The sequence below is a fragment of the Sarcophilus harrisii genome, chromosome 3, assembly GCF_902635505.1.
Source record: "Sarcophilus harrisii chromosome 3, mSarHar1.11, whole genome shotgun sequence".
Taxonomy (NCBI): Eukaryota; Metazoa; Chordata; class Mammalia; order Dasyuromorphia; family Dasyuridae; genus Sarcophilus; species Sarcophilus harrisii.
The window spans coordinates 369852295-369863323 of record NC_045428.1 but is presented as its reverse complement, the minus strand read 5'-3'; the positions used below and the strand labels follow the sequence as shown (position 1 = coordinate 369863323).

The following is an 11029-nucleotide window of genomic DNA, read 5'->3' as shown; positions in this document are numbered from 1 at the left end:
CTTTGAATGAGCCTGAAACATTATAACTACTACCCTGAGGAGTTAGAAGAATGGCTGACAGTGCATGCAAGATGGAAAACTCTAGCAAGGCAGAGTTTTAGTAAGTGGTTTACAGACAGGGCAAGATCTCCTTGCCTGATTCCTTACACACAATGAGCTTCCAAAGAGTCCAGTCTTTTGACTTTTTTAACCAGCTCCTATCTATCTTATGTTTTTCTGGCTTTCACAAGTATACAAAAGGATAGAGCAAGAAAGTAAAGATTGTTTCCTCTTACCATTTTCATCTACAGCAAGGACACATGCTCCCTTGGCTAGCAGCTCTTCTACCACCATCTTCAAGCCATTCTTTGCAGCAATATGGAGAGGTCTGCAAAACAAAATATTTAGCTTCAAGAATGACTTTTAAAATCTACTTTGAAAAATTACTTTCAAGATAAAAGTATGACCTCTGCACAAGATGTGAAGGGCAAAGAATACCTGAAAACCTTTATCAAACAACCCATAATACTGAATTAAGTTCTATTTTGGGGGGTTTCTTTTGTTTGTTGGTATAAATTATTACAGAAAATAATGATCAATCTATTCTTCCAATTTATGTCTAGATCCTCTAATAGAAAAAAGGAAAAATAATCAAGATTTTAGGGCTTTTGTTTTTTCTTTTGTAATTGTGTAAAAAAAAATTTAAAAACATAAAAAACAGAATTTCAAGGTGAAGACTTTTTTGCTATAATCATTAGGTTCTTATAAGTTAGCAACTATTTAACAGTAATAGTTGACTTTTTTGTAGCATTTTACATATAAATGTATATATAATCCTTAACAAAATCCTTTGAATAAACAATAATACAAATGTTATCTCCATTTTGAAGATCATGGGACTAAGGCAATGAGAAATCTAGTAACTAGCTCAAAGTCATACAAGGAGTTAGTGGCAGAGCCAATACTTAAACCCAAGTCTATTATGTTTTTTTTTTTTTCCCAGAATGTCATGGCCTTTCCATTCATTCTATTCCCTTTATATCAAGTGCGTATTATATTATTTCTATATGTTCTATTCTTTGAATCAGTACATTAGAGTATTATTTATAATGTAGCTCAAATAACATGACATTTATTAGGATGAAAATATCATATAAGATACATGGAAGCCCAATATTTAATACATTCAATAATGTGATCCAGACTTCTTCCTTTGGTCACAGACAAGAGTTTCCTTAATTTTCTTGTAAAGGAGATTTTCCAAGATCATATCTCCACCTGAAATCTATTCCATCCATTTTCATTGTAGGAATTTATTTTAAATAATCTACAGTTGATTAAAAGAGAATTCATGATACTTGAAGAAAGATGTAAGAAATGGTCTTTGCACACACTCTAACAATGTTTCTAAAACTAATGATTATAGCAAAAAAGTCTTCACCTTGAAATTCTGTTTTTGAGAGAGTTGGATTAAATGATTCCCAAGGTCCCTTCCAGCTTTAATTGAACAAATCTATGATAATACAGTTATGCAAGGAGTTTTCCCAACCAAAGTGTATTAAAAATAACTCCACAGAATTTCTACAGAGAACTCAGTGTTACTAAATTTGAAGTAGAACTCCTTCTAAAATATTGTAAGTGAGACTAAATTTTACAGCTGCCAAAGATGATAACAATACTTGAGATTCCCCCCTGAAGAATTTGCAAAGTGTTTTACATCTTTTATTTCATTTGATCTACACAACAACCTTGTGAGGTAGACAATAATATGGGTGACCTATTGTCTGATTACTGCATTGCTCTGCATGTCCTATCCATGTGCCATTGATCTGACCAACTGACTTTAAATAAAAGTCATCTTATCATCTTCTCCTCTTCTATTTGCCATAAATCATTTCATGCCCACATTATGTTCCATATGCCAAAATGAATATATATAGCATTAAATCGGCTATAAGAAATTCTTATTTCATATATATATTTCAGAGAGGAAATTCTTTGAAGATATATAACAAAATTTTTATTATCCTCATTTACAGATGAGGAAATAGTCTCCAAGAGATCTGACTTCTCTTTTCTGATAAGACTAGTAAGGATCAGAGACAAAATTTAAATTCAGGTATATATTTAAAGAGTAAATACTCTTTGTGCTTCACATGCAGGTCTTACTAACTTTCAGTTGAATTCCATGTACTCACAGCAGCTGTTACTTACGTCTGCAATGTCTTATTTGTTGCATTAATAAGGCTCTGTTCTTGTATCTTGTCAAGTATTAACAAGGCACATTTTTCATGACCCTAATAAAGAAAATAAATATATAAAAATTGTCAAAAATATCAGGTGGGAAATAACCTTAAAAGAGGAGATAGTTTACTTAAGACTTCAAATTTAAATTTTAAATTTTAAACTGAATTTCAGTCTTGAAAAACCTAAGAAGGACACTGGAGTAGAAATCAAATGAGAGAAAGTTGCCTGGATATGGGTATAGTACATGTTTCAAGAGTCAGACTCAAGCCCATTAAGATTTAATGATTAGACATCTGTAATAGCAGAATGAATTCTAAGAAAAAAGACATTTCTGAACTAACATTTAGCATTAATCATGTGGATAACCAAAGAAGGGGAAAGCTCAAATTATTGAGGTGTTATAATGATTAAAGATGAGAACAACTCATAATTCTTTTTATTCTTGATAGTATTTTATTTTTACAAATACATGTAAAGATAATTTTCCAATATTCATTTTATAAGATTTTCCATTCCAAATTTTCTCTCTCCCTTTCTTCATTCTCACCTAAGACAGCAATATAATATGTATACAATGTACAATCATTTTAAACATATTCCCATATTTGTCATGTCATGAAAGAAAAATAAGACCAAAAGGGGAAAAAAAACATGAGAAAGAAAAAGCAAGCAAGCAAACAAAAATGGGTAAAAAAAAAAAAAATACTATGCTTTGATCTTTAGTCAGTCTCCATAGTTCTCTCTCTGAATGTGAATGACATTTGCCATCCCAAGAGTATTTAACCTACAATTCTTTCAGGGAAATTTTTAGTATATAAATTCTTCCTGTTTCATGAGTCTTCCTTCTCTGATTGTATCAAACCATAAAGAACTAGGAGGGTATTTATTGTCCTTGTTAGCCATCTAATATTTAGTTTATGATGTAAATTAATGATTTTTTTTTATAATCAAAGGTTTTGTATTCCCCACCCTTGGGAAGTTAGAAACATATATACATATATATATATATATATATTCAATTTTCCAATTCCAAGTGAAAACAATTTTTAACGTTAGCTTTTTAAAATTTGATTCCAAATTCTGTCCCTTTTTGCCTCCCCACCTCTTTCATTGAGAAAGCAAACAATTTGATTTAAGTTATACATCTACAGTAAGAATATATCTTTTTTTAAAAAACATTGTCCATAGAATCTAAAAGAGTAACTTGAAGGTAGAAATGCAAAATAAATACTTGATGATTGTGACAGACACAGTATTACAAGATTTCAGGTCTGTCACCCTTCTTAGGATACAAATTAAAAAATGCAAAAGAAAGGTCCTTATTGGGAGGAAAAGAACATTTCTTGAAATAGTCATAGAAATTTTTAGTATTCTATTAATTTGTTTCAGAGTAGAATTGTTTTAGGCTATTTGTGAAGCCCATGAATCCAAGTAGAAATACTTGCATTCTGAAGAAGCATCATAACACCAAGGTTTTCATCTACTCTCCGTCCAAAGCAGTGTCTACACAACTGAGGCAATGAATTAGAAATGCTGGAAAGGCAATCAGCTTCTAGACTATGAGTGGTGTGTGACATAGTTATGTGCTTTTTCATGGATTTCAAAGTCAATTTTATTTATTTATTTATTTTAAAGATTTTCCCCAATATGGGGGAGAAGTTTTTTTTTTTTAATAGCTTGGTAGTTTTTCAACATTGACCCTTGTAAAACCTTCTTTAAAGCCAGTTTAAATTCATTTAAAACTGGCAGCATTTTTGAAATAGATACCCTGACCTAAGGATACCCTGAGCATTCTGATACACAGATAGAAATAACACAATTTCTAGAATTAATTTACATACTTTACTACAAGCCAAATGTAAGGGTGTGTTCAAGTCCTTATCCTTTATAGTCAGATCAGCCTTGGCACTGTTCACCAAAAGATCTAAAACAAGAAAAAAACAACAACACCCCAAACAGGATTATTGGCATCAAAGGCTAATCATATGCAATTTGAAGAAGTTAATAAAAACAATACTTTGAATAAAGTGTATGTATAGTCCTTATATGACATTGTCATGTCAACAATATTATTTAATAAATCATTATTTTATTATTATATTATATATAATAATGTATATTATTATATATAATAAATTAATAAATTATAATCTAATGACTGGATTGCTTATTTATAAGACTATGAACTAGAGTTTATAAAACTATATCTAACACTGTAATACTTCACAACAAGTTTTCATGCAAACATCTGATAGATAGTATTTGCTCATAATCAGATCCTGGATATTAGATGGGGGGAAAAAAGGTATTTATTATACCCAATGGTGCCAGATATTAATGTTAAAAAGCTTAATTGTTTCTTTCAGCGTAATGTTACTAAGGAGTTTTATTTATTAAAATATAGTGGTATCAAACTCAAATAGAAATAGGAGCCACAAAACTGTACCTAAGGATTTCTGTGGGCCTCAGATTGTTTTGGGAAACCACAAATTAATAGTACTATTTATTTTCTATTGTATTTTTTCTTTTGTTAAATATTTCTCAGTATATTTCAATCAGTTTTGGGTCACATCTGGAAGTGTTGTTGGCCACAGTGGACCACCTTTGGGTGTTAAATAACTTGCCCAGAATCACATAGCAAGTAAGTGTCTGAGGCCATATTTGAACACAGGATGATGAGTTTTTCTTGACACTAGACCTAGCACTCTATTCACCTAGATGCCCTTAGACCTTCCTCACCTCTCATCAATTTCAGTGATTTACTACCTGGTCTCCTGATTCTCTTCACACTCCAAATCAATCAGCTGCCATGGTTATTTTCCTTAAGCTCAGATGTGGCCATGTTATTTCTATATTCACTAAATTCAGTGACTCTCTATTGCCTCTAGGATAAAATATTAGCTCAACTTGAATTTTAACACTTTCACAATCTAATCTGAGCCTATTTTTCTAGCTTCATTATATACTATATTTCAATTCTTGCATGCTACCATTGAGCCAAACTAACCTTTATTCTGTTTTTCACACATGACATTCCATTGTCCTTCTTGGTGTCTTTGTGCTGGTTGTATCCCATGTCTGATGTATGACCTCTCCTCACTTCTGCCTCACAAGATACCTCATTTCTTCAAAATGTAGCTTAAAGGTTTTCTGTGTGAAATCTTTCCTGAGCCCTCAACTGTTAGTGCCTTCCCAGCATAGAAGTATTTGTTTTATATTTATTTTTAATTGATTTTTATTTTTATTGTCTTTATTTTATATTTATTACATCTAGACCCCTATTCTGTATAAACTTACATATGTACATATTTCTCCCTTGATAGAATGTAGTCTCCTTGAGAGCAGGACTTTTTTTTTTCTTTGAATTCATAGTACCTGGCATAATGTGGCACATAATGACCACTTAATAAGTGCTTGTTGATAAACTGTGCAAAAACAAATTATCAATAAAATATTTTCTTATAATGTGTAATGATCTTACTGTAGAAAGAGCAAACTACTTCCATTATTCAATGAACACTCAAGAAATTTAAGAGGGTAGTTATAAGTAAATGAAATTAAGTGGCCTTTGTGAGTCAGCTAGTTCAAGGCAATGTAACTCAACCTGGAGAACAAAGAGAAAATAGAGATGGCCAGTGTCTCCATCTGGCCTAGGACTAACATATACTAAAGCAGAGAAGAGTTGCAGTTATATTGCCTTAACTGGTCAAACTCCTCTGGACTCATTCTTCCTTTCAGGTGACAATGAGTTCTGATGCATTCTTGGCTTCCCAGAAGACCAAAAAGATGTGTTATTAAATATGTCTTATTGCCTGAATTCATATTATTAAAAGTTTGGGTACTTATTGCTTTACTAGCTAGTAGACCTACAATGATTTTGTGCATGAAGCTCAGGGAATACTTATTGGCGCCTGAAACACTTTCGAGATCATTATGAGAGGTATACTATCTAAAACTACAGAGCTAGAAATCCTACTGTCTTCTATCCAGGTCAGAACACATCTGGAAAACTGTGTTCAGTTATGGGCAGTAAGTTTTAAGAAGGACATTAATAAATTAAAAAGCATCAGGAAAGGAAAGCTGGGATGTTTAAAGACTTTAAGATAAGTGAACTGGGAATGCTTCATCTGAAGCATCCTACTTCCAAAGGCTGAAATGATTTTTGTCCTCAAGTATTTGAAGAATTGTCAAATAGAAGAGGGAATAGGTTCTTGGCCCTTGAAGGCAAAACTAGAAGGTAATTATAGTTGCAAATTGCTAAGAGGCATGCTTAGACTTAATAAAAATAAACACTTCCTAATAGATCTATCCAAAAATTAAATGGCTAGCCCAAAATGTAGGGGACTTCTCTTCATCAGAGCTCTTCAGTTGAATGCTGGTTGCCCATGAAGATGATTATTGATGAAGAAGGATTATTGATTAGTGCACATTGCACTAAGTGACTTTTGAGATCTTTTCTAGTTTCTATGTTTCCTGTCAGCATGTGTGATAGGTAAGAGTTCCAACCTGCTAAGTAACCATAGCTGCTATTCTGTAAGTTAACTAAAACCAAACCAAAATAGTATTTTTTAAGAATATCAAAATTATCCAGAATTGTACCAATAGCATCACATACGATGGGATGTAATTGAATTTTCCAATTTAATTTCTTTCATTTTTTTCTCACAGAGTAAAAAATAACCAAAAAAACCCAACTCTGCCAAACCAATACATACCCACAGCACCTGCTTGTCCATTCTCAGCTGCCATCATGAGTGGTGTTTTCCCTGAATTATCTGCAGCATTCACTTGTGCATTGTGGCTTAAAAGAAGCTGTAAGCATTCCACGTGATCAGCAAAAGCTGCAGCATGAAGTGGGGTTCTGCAGATTTAAAAAAAAAAAATATATATATATATATCCTCACTTGAACTTAATAGACTGTTACTTTTATCTTTTCTGAGTAATATGAACCCTTTATCTTTTATCTTGTGAATTTAAAACAGATTTTATAAGAGTAATAATGTCAACTTTAACTATAATCTAATCATCAATTTTGTCTTCCTTTTCTGTCAGATATGTGATACTAAAATAAGACTAAGGAAAAGGCAAGATTAAATTTGATGATTAAGACCCATTCAAGTGTTTTGAAAAGTAAATCATGTAATTTGTTTGGTCAAGCCATGAATTTAGATTAAATAACTACTCTGATACTCTGAAAATAAAGGCTAGAATTCATTAAAACACAGAGAAAAACTACTTACCGTCCTTTGTCATCTTTACAATGGACAATGCTGGGATCTATGGCCCCAATAAGCAGTGATGCACAATTTTCGTGGTCATTAATTCTAAAATTGAAATATTTTATCATTACCCTTAAATTGGTGAAAGCATTTTTTGTTTCAAAAGTACTTCTATAAAGTTTCATTATTTATAAAGAATCAAATGGGTTCAAGTCTGATCACATGACTCCTTTATTCAAACTCCAGTGGGGCCTTATTGCCTCAAGAATAAAAGTTTTTAAAATCCTCATTTGATTTTTAAAACCTTCTATAAAGTTCCCTCTTCCTACCTTTCTAGTCTTCTTTCACCTTATTTCCTTCCCCATACTCTGTGATTTAGTGACAATGATTTCTTTGAGGCACCTTTCACAAGACAATCCATCTCCTGAGCCTAGGCATTTTCACTAAAATTCTTTTTCTTCACTTTTATCTTCTTGCTTCCCTGGTTTCTCTTTCGTGTCTCAGTTAAAATCCCTGTTCCATGAAGCCTTTCCTGATACTCTTATGCTAATGTCTTTTGACTGATATGATCTCTAAAAATTGCCTGATAAAATCTTCGGAAGTATATATCTTGTTTTTACATAATTGTTTGCATGTTCTCTCTCCCATTAGACTCTTGGGTTCTTTGAGAGTAGAAATTGATAGGTTGTTTGTTTATTTTTTGCTTTTATATACTCAAAAGAGTGCCTGGTAAATTGTAAGTACTTAATAAATACCTGCTGATTTGAAATATGCTTTGTCCCCTCGAATGCCTGGCAAGTTTCCCCCATTTACTGCAGAATTCAGAACATTTGTGCATAATTTCAGTTTTGCCTTTTTGTCGGGTTGAGTGATAGAGAATATATATAATAGTGGAAAGAGTGGTAGATTTGGAGACAAAAGACCCCCTGTTCAAATATTATCTCTGGAGACAGAGGATCTATGTTCAGATATCATCTCTGCCAAAACTTGCCTGGTAGACAAATCAAGTAAACTTCCCTGTCTCTCAGTTTCCTCATCTATAAAATAAAGAGATTAGACTAAATGGATCTCCAAATTTCCTTTTGGCTCTAAATCAGATGAAACTCCCTCCACAAATGCAGATGGGTAACTTAATCAGTCAATACGTTAACAAGCATTAATTAAGCAACTGTGGTAGGCACTTGGGTTACAAACACAAAGTTGTAACAATTTTTGTCTTCAAGAAGCTTACATTTTTAATTGAAGAAATAAAATGTAGGAGTTGACTTAGAATTGCCTCAAAAAAGTTTTGCATTTTAATAGTTTAAAACTACACTAAGATTTTTGGTATGTCCTCTAAATTGCCACTTAAAAAGGAAATATTAAAGATTGCCCTCTTGATTTTTGCAAATTTGGTTCTGAATACTAACAACATAAACTTATTTGTTTTTATCCATAAAATATACAAATATAAATATATTTTAAAATATATTGAAGATGGCTTCTTCTCCTAACTTCAAAAAGGCAATTTCCCCCACATATTTTAAAAGAACAAAACAATAATTATATTAACACCTAACATTTGTACTCACACAGCACAGTGCAAGGGGGTGAAGGGATTACCATTGAATTTGCGAAAACATTTTTGTTCCAAAAGTACCTCTATACAGTTTTCATTACCTGCAAAGAATCAAATGAATTCAGTTATAATGTTCAGAATTGTTAAATATCTCCTAAAAATAAAACAAACCCCCAAGAAGCTAAGTATTGAATTTAACTCATAATTCTTATTATGGATCGACTGCATATATTCTCCATGACATAAATTCTTCCAAATTAAAATGTTATTAATTCTGATCAAAGGTGTTTTGAAACTCTTAGAACAAAATTAAAACAAGGTTTATATATTTTGATCTCCTTCATTTTCGTATCAATTTATTTATTATTTATTAAATTCTTTTAAGTTTTATAATCTTTGATTATATTGATGCTAAAGTGCTTTAAAAGTCAGCATTGTCAAAAGCTACAGCGAGGTCAAGAACAATGAGGATTAGGAAAAGACCATTAAATTCCACAAAATTGAGAAAGCATTGATCGCTTTGGAGCATTCTTCAATTGAGGAGATCATAATCCTGACTGCAGAGAGTTAAGAAGAGAGTGAGAGGAATGGTGGTAATCATCCTTCTCAAGGAATTTAGCCAGGAAGAGAGGAAAAATGTGAGACAATAGCTAGCAGGTTTAGATTAAGTGAAGGTTTTTTGGGAATGAGAGAGATATGAGCATGTTTGTAGGTAGTAGGAAAGTAGTCAATAGATGGGGGAGCTAGGTGGCTCAGTAAATAAGAGTGCTGGGTATGGAATCAGAGAGACTCATGTGGTACACGGATTTAAAAAAGATTGGTATGCCTTAAGAAATGGTGAAAGAAATAGATGATGCAGTGGATAGAGCACCAGCCCTGAAGTCAGGAGGATGTAAATTCAATCTGACCTCGGACACTTAACACTTCCTGGCTGTGTGACCCTGGGCAAGTCACTTAACCCCAATTGTCTCAGCAAAAAAGAAAAAGAAAAGAAAAGAAATGATGAAAGAAGTGATTTCAGAGAATCCTGGGTAGCATGTGGAAAGACTTAAGAATACTGATCAAAGCATGACCATCTATATGGTTAGAGAATCCATAATGAAGCTTTAGAGGACCTGTGATGAAGCATGATACCAACCTTCTAATAGAGAAATATTGTTCAAAAGGTGAAAAGACATAAGTTTTTGCATATAGCCATTAGGTAGATTTCTTTTGTTTGATTTGTTTATTTGTTGCAAGAGTTCCTTCCCCCCTATCTCCCCTTTAACTCAGTTCATGTTGGGGAATTCAGCAGGTGGAAGGCTAATAATAATGATTTTTTTTTTTAAAAGGAGCCACTGATTTTTTTTTTTAATGCACAGAGTGAGTTTAAAAAGGAACTTTAGAAGGAAACAAAACAAGCATGGTATTTTTGAAAAATAAATGTATGAAAAATGGAGATTCAGTATTTTATAAAGAAGCCTCTTTTGCATTTTGCTGTGCATATGGAAATGCTCTTTTTTGAATATTTAAATTCAGAGTAAAAAACAAAATTAAAAAGAAATCAGAGAAAAATTTTGTCGCAATATAAGGAGGAATTTCCTAATGAGTTGAAGTAATAATAAAGCTAAAATTTATATAACACTCTAAGATTTTCAAAGCACTTCATAAATATTATCTAATTTCACTTTCACAATAGCCCTGAGAGGTAAGTGCAATTATTATCCCAGTTTTACAAATGGGGAAATTGAGACACACAGAAGTAACTTGCCCAGGGTCACATAGCTAGTAAGTGTCAGAGGCAGATATTGAACTTGGATCTTTCTGAATCCAGGTCCAATGTTCTAGGTGTAGTAATACCTAGCTCCCCTCAAATTAAAAAAAAAGAGAAAGAAAGAAAGAGGAGGCTTTTGGAGGTAATAGGTGGATGGAAATGTTTAAGCAGTGATGACCACTTTTTGGGGATGTTATTATGTTAATTCAGGTAATGATTTTATTTAGATAAATGTGACATGTCTTCCAAATCTGAGATTCTATCTTTCATTT

The 11029-nt window shown here is 32.4% G+C and overlaps 1 protein-coding gene across 12 annotated transcripts in view; it reads right to left on the bottom strand.

Annotated features, from left to right (window-relative positions):
• Positions 1-11029, bottom strand: part of ANKRD44 (ankyrin repeat domain 44) — a 344653-nt gene that overhangs the window by 8015 nt on the left and 325609 nt on the right. For all 12 annotated transcript variants that reach the window (XM_031960264.1, XM_031960265.1, XM_031960267.1 and 9 more), the window contains 6 exons: positions 9018-9105; positions 7468-7551; positions 6942-7087; positions 4068-4150; positions 2194-2276; positions 276-367 (listed from right to left, as the gene is read on the bottom strand). In XM_031960264.1, the coding sequence (XP_031816124.1) occupies positions 276-367; positions 2194-2276; positions 4068-4150; positions 6942-7087; positions 7468-7551; positions 9018-9105 (576 nt within the window). The remainder of the gene's footprint in view (positions 1-275; positions 368-2193; positions 2277-4067; positions 4151-6941; positions 7088-7467; positions 7552-9017; positions 9106-11029) is intronic.